This window comes from Diadema setosum, chromosome 21, assembly GCF_964275005.1.
Source record: "Diadema setosum chromosome 21, eeDiaSeto1, whole genome shotgun sequence".
Taxonomy (NCBI): domain Eukaryota; kingdom Metazoa; phylum Echinodermata; class Echinoidea; order Diadematoida; family Diadematidae; genus Diadema; species Diadema setosum.
Window position 1 is genome coordinate 10,125,313 of NC_092705.1, and position 15,930 is coordinate 10,141,242.

The following is a 15,930-nucleotide window of genomic DNA, read 5'->3' on the forward strand; positions in this document are numbered from 1 at the left end:
CAATCTGTTTTCAAATTTGTAGCATTATCAGTTTAATTCAGTCAATAAGTAGTATGTTCACATTTCTTTCTTTCTCTCTCTTTTTTTTTTCTTTTTTTTTGGGGGGGGGGCGGGCAAACCTTCACACATAATCATTACTGAGCGATGAAATGTACATGATTTATGTGCATAAATGAGCTAAAATCCAAACAAAAATCAACATGACTTCAGACAGAGACAAAATAACACACATTATATATGATGACTTTATACAAAGTTTGAAAGTAGCTCACAGTACCTTAAAATTCAAAACAAAACATAAATCACGAGAATGCACCACCAGAGATACTTACTGGTACAGGTGTACTGAACTTGATCTTCCATTGTCACAATCTTGGGTTGTTGTTTTTTTTTATATTTCAGTCAGCAAAATTTCCTCTCATCATAACACAGGGTGTGGAAAACTTGTTTACAAATTAAACAAAATTAGATATCATACAATGTAAGACTGTTTCTAAACAAGGCCATACACACTGTATGTTTGCATTTAGTGATCAAATAATACTTGAAAGAAACAAAAATCTACAGTCTTTTGGCAGTAATGTATCTATCTGTAAATGCTATAATTCAATTTTTATTGCGTATCATCAGCTTATGAGGCAAACTATAAAGGTGCAATTCGAATATCACCTTGCTCGTGCCAACAGTATATCTACAGTACCGACAGCAAATTATTTTCCACATATTCGGGAATCATGTTTGTGCCTTTTTGCGCATTGCGTGCATGTGCACGCTATTCACGCATCGTAAATTCGCGAATATTTGTGAATATTCATGCATTTGCAATGCGCTATGTACTATATTTCACTTTGGATACCAAGCGCCAATTATTTCCGAATATTCCCGAATGTGCAATTCGCGAATATTCGGAAATATTCCCGAATGTTCGTGTGGAAAATAATTCGTTGTCAGTACTGTATAAATCATGTCCCTTTTGAGAGTGCTAGATCAATCAATATTACAAGGTGGCAGCGGGAGCAAAATTTCATTGGTATTGGCTATTTTGAAGGACAAAAATAACCATACAATCTGAGAAAAATGCATATACGTGTAGTTTGCAAAATTAACAGCATTTTCAACTCATTTATAACTCAAATTTAGAATAAGAAACAAAGGAGGCAGCTCCATATTACTGCAAAACCAGAAACATTTGCAACACGAAACTCTCAAAATTTGCTGACCATGTGAAAAATTATGAGTATAATACATGTACTAGCAATACAGGAATTGGTTGAACTTTTGCATACATTTTACTTAATTGCAAATCTTGGCTCCTTGTGAAATTGCAAAACTTTCATGCATGACAACAATTCTGGTTTTACAGTATTTGAATTTTACTTGCATCTCCCACTCTTTTTACCCCAGAAGTGGCTCCAGAAAAAAAAAGATAGAAAGTTGTTAAGCTTTTGACAATTGCAAGTTGTACCAACCTTTGTTTGTTTGTTTGTTTGTTGTTGTTGTTGTTGTTGTTGTTTTTTTTTTTTTTTTTGGGGGGGGGGGGGGGGGCTTGTTAGCTGATGAAACCTGGAAGTGGCACCTAAAATACTGCCCCCCCCCCCCCACTTTTAAAAACGTGGCGCCGGCCATGCTGCATATTCTTCTGCTGTAACTGGGGGAGCCCTGAGACGGACTGCCCACCAAGTACAGTAAAATAGCCATAGAGTGGGATCTCTGTGGACTGTTGACTCACAGTGGTTTCAAACTTGTACATAAGGATAAAGTTCTAGGAATCTAGCACCCAAAAATCCTAAATGTGATGGGACTGCTGATCAACATACTGTAAAAGTGGATATTTTCGTGTGACTAAATTTTCGCGCTTGGCCGGGTAAGAAGAGTTTCACGTGTTTTTAATCCCGCGGAATCAAGACATCACGCACAGGAACATATGGCAAGCAAAAATTTTCGCGTACTTTTATTTTCGCGCTAGTTTCTGGTTGCGCGAAATGCGCGAAAATTTCAACACTGCGAAAATTTCCACGTTTACAGTAGTACAATTGCACAAAGTATCAATATCCTCTTGCCCCTGTTACCTTGGGAAAAAACATTATGCATGTAAGTTTGCATTTTGAAGGAAGCTTTATGAAGGACATTGAACAAGGGAAAAGAAAAGAAAAATACTTTAAAACACATTGCCAGTACTCAAGTTTAACAGAACACAACACTTGGTCAAGGAGTGGGTAAGTTCTTACTTTTCTAATTGCACAGAATGCTAATAAAAGCTGATTTTTTCAGGAAATGACAGAATGGAAACCTACACAACCAGAGAGATCTAATTATGTCCATCTACTGTAAAACACAATATTTTTGCGGCATGAAATTTTGCGTGAATGGGAGCCGACGGCCTTATTCGCAGCATGACATTTCCGCAAGTTGCCTCTAACATTCAATGGAATATCGTAGTGTAGACAAGATCTCTTGCATGCATTTTAATTTTGCGAAACTTGGCTCTCGTAAAATTCGCGAAATTAAAATGCATGTGAACATTCCTTGTTTTACAGTGTTTCTGAGCAGAATTTTTTTTTCTTTGTGGCTTGTATGAAAAAACTAAGGCACCATTCTCGACAATTTAGCCACATCTGTGTATCCTCCTTACATTAGCACTTAACTGTGTGATCTTCTAAGGAACGCCCCAATTATAGTCACAACTCATCTCTTTGTACTTGACTGTCGTGAGGTGGATCAACGATACGACCCATAAACAAAACTGCCTTAGACCGACGATCCCTGATCAAGAACATGAAAGGATGGTCAAACTTTAGTTCGTATGGCCTTGGGGCGATAGAGCGGGCCATCATGTGGACAGCCGTTGCAGCTGCTGCTTCACTCCCCTCTTCGTTAACTTCGATGAAAGATTTGTGGATCACCTCGGAGATGAAGAGAGAGCGGTCGCCCGAGATGCCCTCGAAGTTGGCGAGAGTAGCGCTGAAAGGATCAGTCATACCCATTGCAGCCAGCGTAGCCGGCAGACTGAACGTATCTTCAAGCTTGAACCTTGGGAAAGTGATCTCGGCCTTCTCCCGCATGAGGTCGCCATCCCAGAAGTCCAGGACCTCTTGAGATAGCTGCGCCTCTACACTAGCGAGTCCATCCGTCTCCCACGGCAAGACTGCCAGCATGCTCAAATCCTTGTCCACATAGGGCATCTCCAGGACAAAGCATTTCCTGGTCTTGTCGTCACTGATCTGGAACCAGCCCGACTGGCTCATCATGTCCATGAGGACTGCTTCGTGCGGCTTCCTGAATGTCCCCGGTTCCGTGTCCTCTGGCTCGAAGGGTTTGTCCCACTTTCCTTTGAAGTAGATGGCATTGATCAGGATGAGCTTTGTCAGGGTGTTGACATGGTCTGGAGATATCAAATCCCTGATTTTTCCCTCAGTCTGTTGGGATACCCAATCATTGATCCTTGCTTGTACTGCCGGGTCAGTGAAATCCTCGACTGCCTCTAAGGCAGAGCCGTAGAAGGCCTTGGTGCTGTCGAGGAACTCCTGCACAAACTTTACCCCAGCTTTGCCGTAGAGCTTGTTGGCTCCCCTCAAAACGTAGCTACCCGCAGACTTGTATAAAAGCGAGTTCAGTTCCCTGAACGAATCGTGCAGTTTTGACTCCTCCATCTTGTCGAAGCGCAGCACTTTACTTAGCTGTGCCAATGAGTTACCTCTCGCTCCGAGGTGCGTCATCGCAAGGGCCGTCGAGATGCTGAGAGGGGAGAAGAAGAGATTCTGACCTTCGTGTGTCCCCTGAAGTGTCTGGTAGAGATGAACGGAGAATTCATTGTTGGCCTGAGCGAGATTCTTTACTTGATCAGACACTTCTGTTGATTTGACCCCTGACTCCATGGCCACAAACAGCAGTAGAAGAGACAACAAATCTGCAAAAACACAAATGACAAATGAAAAGTTCTTAGAAATGATGGCAGAGTTAGTGCTTTCTGTCTTTACACTATTAAATTCTAAATGTTTGTTATGCTGTTTTTCACTTTCCCCGACTGGTGATCAAACATGATTTGCCTCGGCCCCGAAAAGTAAAATTCTGAGTCAGTTTATGCCACATCATGATGTAGCGTGTAGGTCCTACTACAGTAGTAAAACTAGTAATTTAGTAGTATAACAGGTATCCAGCAAGTAGCATGATGCAGAAAAAAAAAAACCACCACCATTAACCATTCAAACAAAGAACAAAGAACACAGCTGTCACAACAGCACAGAGAGAGTTTAAGTTAAATGAGTAAATCATTTCTTATACCAGTGGAAGATTTTTTTTTTTTAATTCATTTTTTTTTTTTTAAATATGAAAGAATACTTGGTTGGGATGATTATATGGTTAAACCATTATGAACTCTATCATTCATTTGCATGATATATAAAGTGAAGCAAATTGACAATTGTGATGTGCTGCTGTAGTCTCCCTTTTCAGATTGATTGATACACAACATTTCAAGTGGGGTAATGTCGTCTGAAGGTACAATGTACAACACAACAATATAATATGTGTGATATGAAATAACCAAAAGAAATAAAGTCAATTATTTTTCTGACTTATCATGAAAATTAATAAATACTTATTTGCAAAGTTCTCTGTCTTACCTCGGGAAGCCATGGCGGCTGATATGAAGATTTATGTGCGGTATTCGACTCCACAGTTGTGCTGGTAAACAAATACCGTTTCACATCACTGTATGCGGTACGGTGCACCCCGTAGTCAGCCCTATACCTCCAGATATTCACAGCTAGTAATGATATGAGCTGACAAATATGCTACAGACAGCTAGCCGCGACTAATAGACAAGACAGAGATCGCAACTACATTAATTTACTAACATGATGGTTTCTTCCTAGTGCACAGCCTGCACTGTGAGATTTTATACGTACACTACACCAGGCCTCACAGGAGAGACCTTTCGTCTCGTTTGTAACACCGAGCGCAGGAAACCATTCACATACCGTACAAACGACGTGCTTATCAACGTTCCCGTATGTACACGTGTATCTCTATTGTTTACCTATTGTAAAGTAAGCTGCCGCTGAAGTAATGTTATCAGCAAAACTTACCGTACAGTTTGTACCTCTCTTGTATTCGATATAAAGATGCTTATCCGTTCAACCGTGTCGTGCTGGCTTGTTATACGTGGAAGGGGGATCACCCGACACTGATGTCATGTCATATGTCATGTATGAGAATAGAACGTGTAATTCGATCCTCCCTGACTTTTAACCTTTCCCCATACACGCTACCCTGGGGACTGTCTGGAACCGAAGCAAGCAACCACATGAGGAGATAGTATTTAAAACTCTAACCAATTTCAAGTGATTACGTAAATTTGTAGGGAAATGCCAAGTCTACATGAACAAAATGTAAATTCTTGCAAGAGTGTACCTGGCTTTACTTTCACGTGACAAGGCGAATTATTAATGTTTTCCTAAAGGTGGCGGAGCATCATCACATCGAAGTTTGTGCAATTGTGGGGCGTGTCCACTAGCTGTGTGTGAACCTATACGTTTGATTATGAATATACCAGTTACACTTCTTGTTTAGTTGTAAGTGCCTATTAATCATTTACCAATTTCTGTGCACTAGCTGCATTTCGATTTGAAAACCTATGTTGTTTCGAGAACATCGCAACTAGTGAGCCTGCTGACAATTGATTTTCATTAATTATGACGGTAGAGAGCTCACTGGCTGGTTTGGTTTATGGAGCTATACAGTGTACAGCCATGGAGGTGCTCTCTTGATCCCCGAGTCTGACCGAAAGCTCTCTGAACGAACGCGCGCAGGCGGGAATTCCCCTTCTGCACGCACGGGCGGGGCCATTGCTCGTGGAGCTCTATTTTGCATCCCTTGACTTCGTCCTCAGCGGGCATTTGTGGCTCCTTGGTTAGTTTTCTGAGTTTCCATCAAAGAAAAGAAATAGCTGTAGAAATATCAGAGGAGAATACTTCATTGGTAATTTCAACAGTCAGTTAACTGTACAAAATGTAAAAAAACAAAACAAAAACAATCGGTTTTCGCATTGATAACACCCAATATGATTAAACCGTCTAAATGCTACTTCAGGGTCTCAAAATATAACATCTTAGCTCTATTTTGCAGCTCGAAAACCCCATTCAATTTGGTTAAGCAGTCACAGAGAAATGTGGATTGTTGTAAAGCATTTCATGACTGAGATTCTTCCAAATTTAGCACTCGGATGATATTGAAACTGCATTAGATAGTATTATGTGTGAACACAATAGACAGAACTTGGAGGGATGGGATTCCTGTACATGATCTAAATGCCTCCCTTTCTCTTTGACCACTGAAGCAAATCGAATGGGGTTTTCTGTAAGATGTGGGCAATGAGTTACGGTTTCATACCCTGAAATTGTATTTGGATTGATTCACTATTTTCAAAGTTATCCTTGCGGAGGGTACCGTTGTATTTTTTTTTTTTGACATACGGTACACATGGGTTCGCAATAATTGCTAGCACAACATCGGATAGGAGAAGTTTCGTTGATGATGAAAGCGACACTCACACGGGCGTGCGGATCAATGATAACCCCATGCATCCCCCTCCCCTCTTCCACCTCCCCCCCCCCCCCCCCCACGGAACTGAAAAAAAAAATCGAAGGACGGAACCTGTGGATACTTTTTGTGTTATGGTTAACCCACTGACTCGAGGACGAGCTGGTTTTGCTATAACACACATTTCCATAGACCACTGCCCGAGTATTTTGGTACATTGTACTAGTCTTCAATGGGTTAACAAACACAAAAAGCCTGGATGCAACCGCCACTCCCTCCCCCCGGTCGCAGCTTCTCGGACCGAGACGTGACGTAGGGGCCTACTAATAAACTGCATGCACCTCAACGCTTCCACGTTTTGTTGCACTTTGATTTGTTGACAAAGAGTCTGCAGTCGCAGATAATGCGATTAGAAAGATTTGATCCCCACTTGATGCGGAATCGAAAGCAACTTAACGTCTGTCTGACGCACATGATCCTAAATCTTTGGGTGATCCCTGAGGTCACTCCAAAATGAGTGAAAATGAACATTTTCACTTAAAATTCACTCCAATTTCACTCTAAATTCACTCTTTTTTGTATTCACTCCTTTAAGAGTGAGTATTTTCACTCGATTTTTTTTAGAGAGTAATGAAGAAAAAAGTTTCGTTATTTCGAAGGTTCGTTAAGCCGACATAGGTTCGTCATAGTTTCGAAGGTTCGTTAGTATACACCACCTTGCTCTCATTTAGGATTGTAACGAAATATATCTGATATCGCAGTCGACGTCGAGACTCCTGAAGAAGGTGGAGGCCACCGAAAATTTGAGTTGCTCAATAAACTCATTCTTATTGGCGAAATAATGCATTACTAGTTTATTTCTTGATTCTTCGTTATATTGGAGCCAATACGTGAATTCGCAACATGTTTATATATATATATATATATATATATATATATATATATATATATATATATATATATGTGTGTGTGTGTGTGTGTGTGTGTGTGTGTGTGTGTGTGTGTGTGTGTTTCCAGTGTGTGTGTGTGTGTGTGTGTGTGCAACATTTCGTTATCCTCAAGTATTTAACAGGTTACTGGACTTTTATCGATAACCATTCAGCTTCGTGACTATAAATTAACTGAAGATTTGCTAGTATTAAAAAATTCTGTGCATTCGAAACAAATTTTACAAACAAGTCCGATTTTCTGATTCTGTTTGTTTGATTTTATGTTACAGTCATCTTGAGCGTGTTCTGAAATTTAAAGGTTCTAGTGTGATCATTAAAATGAAGGCTTGAAGTACAGACTTTGAAGAAACCTGGCTTTGATTTTTTTTTTATCGAAGAATATACCTCAGTGAAAGATTGATGTTTGCAATGTACGACTCGACATTGATAAGGGGAAAAATGAAATCACTCCTGCCCACACCCAATATTTGCTATTGGAATTGATATAGCATTCTTCCATATTGTTCTGTCACGGCAGACCGGCTTTTAACAATAACTTGCTCCGCGAGATTGTGGTCACAGTAGAACTTCAGGTGGGACACGTGTACATAAAACCATGTACAGTCATCGCCCATACACACCTGCACACTATCAATGAGGCAGGGCAGTCTTTTCATTGGCATGAACTCCATTACCATTTTATATCAAAGCAAACTCAGTATTTTTCACGGTGAAACACTCGGAGTGTATACACTCCGAGTTTAGTTTAAAGCTCTGTTCGAGCTCTGTTCAAGTCGGAGATTGAACTGGTGGAGAAGTAGGCCTACAAGGATTCTGGGAATCCACACTGCGAGGGATAACATATCTACTTCAGAACTTCCCATCGCAATACCAGAGGTCTTCGATCGCCATGGATTTGCACTTCAAAGGTAAGCTTGTTGAAAGGCAAAAAATACAAGCGAACCAGATGATCCAGCAAAATTCAAGATATAAGTATGTGCCTTTTCCACAGTTTGGTCCAGGCGTGTCGTCTGATGTTATAGCACAGAATTTGTCCATGTTCACCAGTAAAATACGCCAAGGAGAAATTGGCCAACGATGTTGCGAAGTAAATTATAATATATCTTATCTTGCATGCTTTTTCATCGTGAAGCATATATGCGTGTAGCGATTATCTAATCAGTGTAACGTATAATTATTATGGTGAATTTGATTTTGATGCACTTTGTAGGTGAAGGGACGCCATGAGAAGTCTTGAAACTTGTATGAATTGATTTAGATTTCTACGGAATTTCCAAAGCATCAGTATCATAATTTGACGTTGGACAGAAATAATGGCAATAACTTCTAGCTCTAAAACAAATGTCACGTATATTGGACAATGTTTACAAATAAAAAGAGAAACACTAGTTGACATATATAGAACAATGTTTACAAATATAAAAAAACTAGAAATGTCGCTTTGGCGACTGGTATGCCTCCGCCATAATGCATGATTTTCCCAATAGGTCTAGATAGTACATGTGGACACTGTGTGATTACATTTTCACAAAATTGGCAAAATAATGGAATGACAAGTTTGTCACAAATGTGTTGAATGTTCACCTTCCTTGACGTAGGTTTAATTGGATGAATAGGAGAGCATGTATCTAGGGATTTAAGGACTTTAACTCGACTTTGACCCATTCACACATTTAGGCATTGAGTAATTTTCAAGGTACAGGTGTGGAGAAAAAGTGCAATTTCTGAATTGAATAGTAAATTGTTACCATTTTCATCTGGCCCTTGACCCTAAAATTCATAAGATAATTACTTTCAGGTAGAACATGCATAATATGTACTAAGTTTCAAGGTAACTTGAGCCACTTCCGAGATATGGAGGAAAAAGTTAGTTCAGCACTTTCACTTAATCTTTGACCTTTTGACCTTTGAGGCAAAAAGAAAAAAAAAACTTTTCAGAGAATTTCTATTAGGTTACACACGCATACACCAAGTGTAAAAAAATAACCCTGCTGGCATTGCATTAATATGAGGGTAATAGTAAAATTTTGAAGTCTTGCCCTTGACCTTTGACCCCTGACCTTTGACCCCATGAACCCTACATTCTCTAGATAATCACTTCCAGTCAGTACATGTATATACTATGTTCCATGAAGATACCTTGAACAATTTTCGAAGGTACAGAGAAAAAAAAAGAAGTTTTAATATGTTTACTTGACCTTTTGACCTTTGACCTTTGACCTCATGACCCAAACTTGCACCAGAGAATCTTAATTGGGTAATACATGTATACACTAAGTTTCAAGAAAATCTCTCCAGGCATTCAATAGATATGGTGGAAATAGTGAAATTTTATGTATTTTACCCTGACCTTTTGACCTTTTGACCTTTGACCTTTGACCTCATGACCCAAACTTTCACCAGAGAATCTTAATTGGGTAATACATGCATACACTAAGTTTCAAGAAAATATCTTCAGGCATTCAATAGATATGGTGGAAATAGTGAAATTTTATGTATTTGACCTTGACCTTTTGACCTTTGACCTTGACCATGTGCACCCAAAAGTTGATAGGCACAACTTCACCCCCTAATACACATACATGCCAAGTTTCATTAGGATACCCCTACAGGTTTCGATAGTTACCTTGTCCACAAAATTCATTACTGACGGACGGAAGGACGGACGGACGGACAACCCGAAAACATAATGCCTCCGGCACCACTTCGTGGCGGAGGCATAAAAACACTAGTTGACATTGGCTCTCCTTTCTTAATTTCTTGGGTTCATAAAGCGAACATAGGCCTTCTTATAGATACAGATACATGTATCTTCCGGAGTATGATAGTTACATCTATATATCAACTGAAGACGTGCGAGAGAGGAAACGCCATTCTGACCTGTTGATAATCAAAAGAAATGTACAAAGCATATACCCTTTCCACGATTACCAATTAAAACTGTATTGACAACTTCTTTGCACGAACACCCTGCCAAATGGTACAATGTAATGATATTATGGCTGAGAAAGTTCAACGTTAAATATCCATTTAGAATGCGATATGAATCTATGATAGATAGGACTCATACTAATAGACACCATGCTAGACGTTAGATTATTGTTGTCACATCCGCTTACCCAAGAAGGTAGCATAGAGAGGAGGCGAGATGGATACATATTGTAGTCACGAGCCGCCCTTCCCCTAACATACTAATGCCTAGACCGCCATATTTGTAACGTCTTGATACGGCAATATCGATGAAGAGCAATACAGTACTCATTAAAAAAAAATCATTGATCTTTTATGGTATGAAATGGCATTTATAATGACGTTTTCACTGTTCACACCACAATGGGCACTTATGAGATCGTCAGTGATTCTATATATACCGACTATTATCACGTGTGCTGAAATTTTACTGTCACCCAGTTTTTGTTTTGTTTTAATTTGATTTATGATGTAAATTGTTATTCCAAACATTGTTCGGGTGTCATGTTACAGTTCACTTAAAAAAAAAAAAAAAGATTCTCAATCGAATGAGCATTTTAGACAGGACAGTTTGACGGGTTTTCACTGTATGGCGAAGTGCTTGTGACGAATGGGAATGAAGTTCCTGTACTCTTCAATCATTGTTTTCTTTTGCTGTCCGTATTACAGGGTTTATGATCGTTCTCGTGTTGGCATCCGTTTTACCGCAAAGGGTATCTTCAGAACAAGTGCCAGAAGACTTGCAGAAGCTTGCACGGGCCAGCAACGCCTTCGCCATTCATCTCTATCAAACACTGAGAGCCGGAAATGAAGGCAAAAACCTGTTCTTCTCTCCTCTGGGCGTTGCCTCTGCGCTCAGTCTCTTGGAGAGCGGAACAAAAGGGGCGTCCTCCTCACAGATCGTCGAAGTGCTCGGTTTGAAGTCGGTGGATGAAATGAAGCGGCACGAGTCCTTTGCGAAACTCAACTCCGCCCTCTACAAATCCACCGGCGATTACCTCTTGAGAAGTGCCAGCAAGCTACTCGGCAAAACTGGAGCAGAATTTTCGCAGGAATTCTTGAAGAAGGCTGAAGACGTGTATGACACCAATGTCCAGAAAGTGGACAGCTTTGATGATCCTGAATTGGCGAAAGTGATCAACAACTGGGTCTCCAAACGGACAGAGGGCAAAGTCTCAGATCTGGTTTCCCATCAAGTTCTCGCTGGTTTAGCGGGGCTGGTATATGTCAACGCAATGTACTTCAAGGGCAAGTGGGACAGGGCATTTGATCCTGAAGTCATGGAGACGTCTCTCTTCAAGGTTTCCCACGAGACAATACACATGCGGATGATGAAGCAGAATGGCTGGTATGAAATGACGGACGACAAGACCCGGAAGTGTTTTGTCCTGGAACTACCCTACGAGAACGGCGACCTTAGCATGATGGCAGTGTTGCCATGGAAACCCGATGGGCTCACCAGCGTGGAGAACGTGTTCGACGAGGATGCTCTTGATTTCTGGTACGAAGATCTTTTGTCGGAGAGGGCCTTCGTGGAGTTCCCCAAGTTCAGTCTCGACGACACATTTGACCTGTCATCGACACTAGCCTCGATGGGCGTGGCCGACCCGTTCAGCTCTACCAGTGCCAACTTTGAGGGCATCACTTCTGAGCAGTCACTGTACCTCTCAAAGATGTTGCACAAGGCTTCTCTGGAGGTCGACGAGAAGGGAAGTGGGGCCGGTGTGGCCACCCCTCCACCCGGGAGGACCACGAGGCCGTACCAGCTGAAATTTACCTATCCCTTCATGTTCTTCATCAGGGACCGACGTACCGGGACCATATTGTTCTTGGGTAGAATGGTCGACCCTCCTCACGACAGTCGTGTGATAAAAGATGAACTGTGAATCGTGAGATTTTTTTTTTTTCTTAGAAGAACTGACATTGATAGCTCATACTCCAAATTCAATTTTGTACTTTATCATCCATTGTCAGTAAATCATAAACGTAACGTGATTTTCGTGTAGTTGTAGGTTTTAGAATTAAGTTCACATCGGTTTCTGCGTAATTCAAGGATGCATATATAATGTTATGTGGAGTATTTTAAGTGTAATGATTCATTAAGCAATGTTGTGTTAAAAACAGATAATTTTCTCCTGTCCACAGTGTGTATCTTTTTATTCAATAACTTGTCTCTCCTCTTCATCTATTCCCTGAGATTTTTTTTTAAAAAATAGAAATAGATGCATCATTCAATAGAACGACTATCCAGCGATGTTTCCTTTCCTTTCAAAAAAAAAGTACAAGTTATTGTGCGCGATAATAGATTTTTTGAGACAACAATTACAACAAAAATATGTTACGATTAAGGAGAAATCTGGCACTTTCATCAAGTAGCTGGTAAACGATAGGTAAAAGTGCTTATTTTAAAACATCTTCTTGATATAAAAAAGTGTTGGTTCATGTTGATGTTGTCTCTATTTTGACAAATTTGGTCAACAATATGAAGCTTTACAGAGGTTTAAGCAAGGCTAAATATTTTGTGCAATTAATCAACATTTATGCACAGACGCATTTGATTATCCGAAAGTTATTCCGAAGTGGCGCAAGTTGAAAATACATGTAAAACACATTTCACTACACTGTCACAGTATCACAGAGTTCTCATATCCTGAAATGCATGATCATGTCGATATAAAGGTCAATTTGAATACCGTAAATTCATTTTGTTAAGATTACTTCACGTGATTCAAATAAACTGGTTAACGACTGAAATTGACACAGCGTAGAGCATACCAATAATCTTTCTAGGGCTCAAATGCCATTTGAGGGGTCAATAATGTCACGTTTGCATGCTTGGAGAAATTTCTTGGTAGTAAACTATTCTCCAGATCAAAACCTGCCTTCTAATAGGACCGCGGATAGCGTGAAGGATAATATCATGCATGTTGGAAAAGTGAGCCAGAGCCGGTCAGTATTGATACCTTTTTTTTTTAGATTGCAATGAAAGTGATTAACACTGAGTACAAGCTTTGCGCAGCTCAATCTTTTGTAATCACACAACGAAATATCATTATAACCACGCAAGCGTCTAATACAAAGCATACTGGTTTGACTTTACTCAAAACTTTACCCGAGTTATGCAGTAATTAAGCAGTTAATTATTAATTTACATATGCAGCAGCAATTTTATCCCCTTCTCACTAACTAGGACTGAATGAGATCAAGAAATTATTAGCTCCGGCTCGCTGATACACAGACATAAGGAGATTCTTACGAAATGGTCCTATAGATCAAGTTTGAGGTACTTTTCACCATGGAAAATGGTTGCGGCAAAGCATTCCGAGACTTTGTTGTGACGTCAGACGTATTGGGCTTACTGTAGTTCTACACAAAGTGATGATTCCAACATATTGGGGGAGTCCAGATGCAGCCAACATTATTTTTATAATTATAAATGATGTGGAGAAAATTCTGACCCGACGCCGACAGACTGCCTGACGAATACAGCGCACTCCCGTTATAACGAACACGGTTAGGCCTGTAACGAAATTCCGGTTACAACGAAGTAAAAATTCAGACCCTAACATTATCGGCTCTATGTTTTTTCATTGTTTACTTGTTTTCTACCGAGGTGTAAAAATGTGTTGGGGGTAATGATAATGACAGGGCCCTGTGGTAGAGCAGTACTTACACTGAAGAGGCTACTGTGCATAAATAAAACCATAACATCATTATTTTGGAATAAGTAGTAATTGTAGTAATAATGATGATGATGATGATGATGATGATGATGATGATGATGATAATAATAATAACAATAATAATAATAATAATAATAATAATAATTATTATTATTATTGTTAGTATTAATATTATTATCATTATTATTATTATATTAACATTGTCATTATTATAACTACTACTACTACTACTACTATTATTAGTACTGTTATTATCCATTATTATATTATTTTTATTATTGTCATCATCATCATCATTATACACATATGCAGGCTACTATGTCATCTCAAAACCTCAAAAAATGTAACAAATACTGTATTACCTTTTTTAAAAAATCTCTACTCAATAGCAATTAAAACACCTTCCTCTTCCGTTATGTATAACAAACTATAGGCCTATACTCTTAATTTGATGCAAGATAAGCAGGATTTTGTTCTTCCTTTCTTGTTTGAAAAACATGGTGAAGATTGCTCTCTTTGCAGTTTGTGAAGCGATCACTTCTACAATTTCTTTAGAGTATAATTATGTTTGTAATAATTCTGCTCACTGTCTAGGCACGCAAACACCTCTACTAGGGATAGGAGGTGCCTCAACATTAGTGCACACACAAATAAATGCAACGAACTGACTGAACATGAAGTGGTGTATGTATGTACAGTTTTATTTCAATCCTTTGTCCTTGGATATAATCCACCTCACTCTATCCCTCTCTCTCTCCCTCTCCATCTCTCTCCCTCTCTCTTTCACACACACACACACACACACACACTCACCTCTACTCTGTAGCTTTCTTATCTCTTTCTCAAAGATTCATATTACATGATTTGACATTATTTCCAATCATTATGTATACTTTCCGTTTCACACAAGTGCATCTAGAAACCGGGCTGTACATAAAGAATGTGTTCGGACCCTTGAAAATGAGCTGATCGTAACAATGGGCCAAAGGGTAGCACTACTTCACAACTTCTAAAAAAATGACAAGTATTTACAGAGAATGATAAATATGCATTTGTGTGTTTTCAGAGTAAGCAAGTAATGTACTCCAAGAAAAAAAAAATACATGTATGCTTGAAACTAAATGGTTTCAATCTTGTATCACTTTCTATGACACAACAGCTTACATTATGGCCAGATTTGGTCAGACAAAAAAGGGGGAAGGGGCAGGGGGGTATGAATACCATAAGAGCAAAAGCTGGCATTCCTATGAAATACACTGTGCTTCCATTTCTGATGCTGATACAGATCCAGAATCGTGCTCTAGGATAGGATACATGTGTGTGTCAATTGTGAATACAATCTTATACCAATCAATCGGTTTCAAAACCATCCTTAATCCATGACAGGTATGAATATAAATCACTTGAGCACTTGAATAATAATAACATCACATGCACTGCTACCAAAAGAAGTAGAAAAGGTTAAAAAAAAAAAAAAAAAAAAGAGAGAGGAGAAGTTACAAAGGGAGGGGGAGGAGATGGCAAAGAAACAGGCATGAACAGTTTACCAGAAAAAAAAAGAAAAAAAAAAAAGGAAAACAAATCTTAGCTGTCACAGGATGGTGGGACAAAGACACACAGCGTTGGAGCATGTAGATATTTGACTTTAAGATCAAACCCAACAAATCTACAGCATTGACTTAGAAATCGCCTTTGACACTTGATGACTGAATATGAGTGAGAGTACATTTGTATCAGAAATCTACTTTTGCCACCAATTTACAACTTAACGCAGACATTATTATCAT

General features: G+C 39.4%; 2 protein-coding genes across 3 annotated transcripts; one reads left to right on the forward strand and one right to left on the reverse strand.

The window, feature by feature from the left end:
- Nucleotides 1–1,739: 1,739 nt before the first annotated feature.
- LOC140244250 (leukocyte elastase inhibitor-like) lies at nt 1,740–5,200 on the reverse strand. Of its 2 annotated transcripts, none has more exons than XM_072323886.1 (2): nt 5,088–5,200; nt 1,740–3,907 (listed from the first exon to the last, which is right to left on the reverse strand). In XM_072323886.1, exon 2 carries the CDS (start codon nt 3,873–3,875, stop codon nt 2,679–2,681), a length of 1,197 nt encoding a protein of 398 aa, XP_072179987.1. In that variant the 5' UTR covers nt 3,876–3,907; nt 5,088–5,200; the 3' UTR covers nt 1,740–2,678. The 2 variants fall into 2 exon arrangements, with proteins under 2 accessions (XP_072179987.1, XP_072179986.1); XM_072323885.1 differs by lacking the exon at nt 5,088–5,200 and adding an exon at nt 4,623–4,681.
- A 3,179-nt stretch (nt 5,201–8,379) lies between these two features.
- On the forward strand, nt 8,380–12,346 carry LOC140244913 (leukocyte elastase inhibitor-like). Its single transcript, XM_072324522.1, has 2 exons — nt 8,380–8,398; nt 11,130–12,346. The coding sequence occupies exons 1-2, from the start codon at nt 8,380–8,382 to the stop codon at nt 12,344–12,346; spliced, it is 1,236 nt and encodes a 411-aa protein (XP_072180623.1).
- The last annotated feature ends 3,584 nt before the right edge of the window (nt 12,347–15,930 follow it).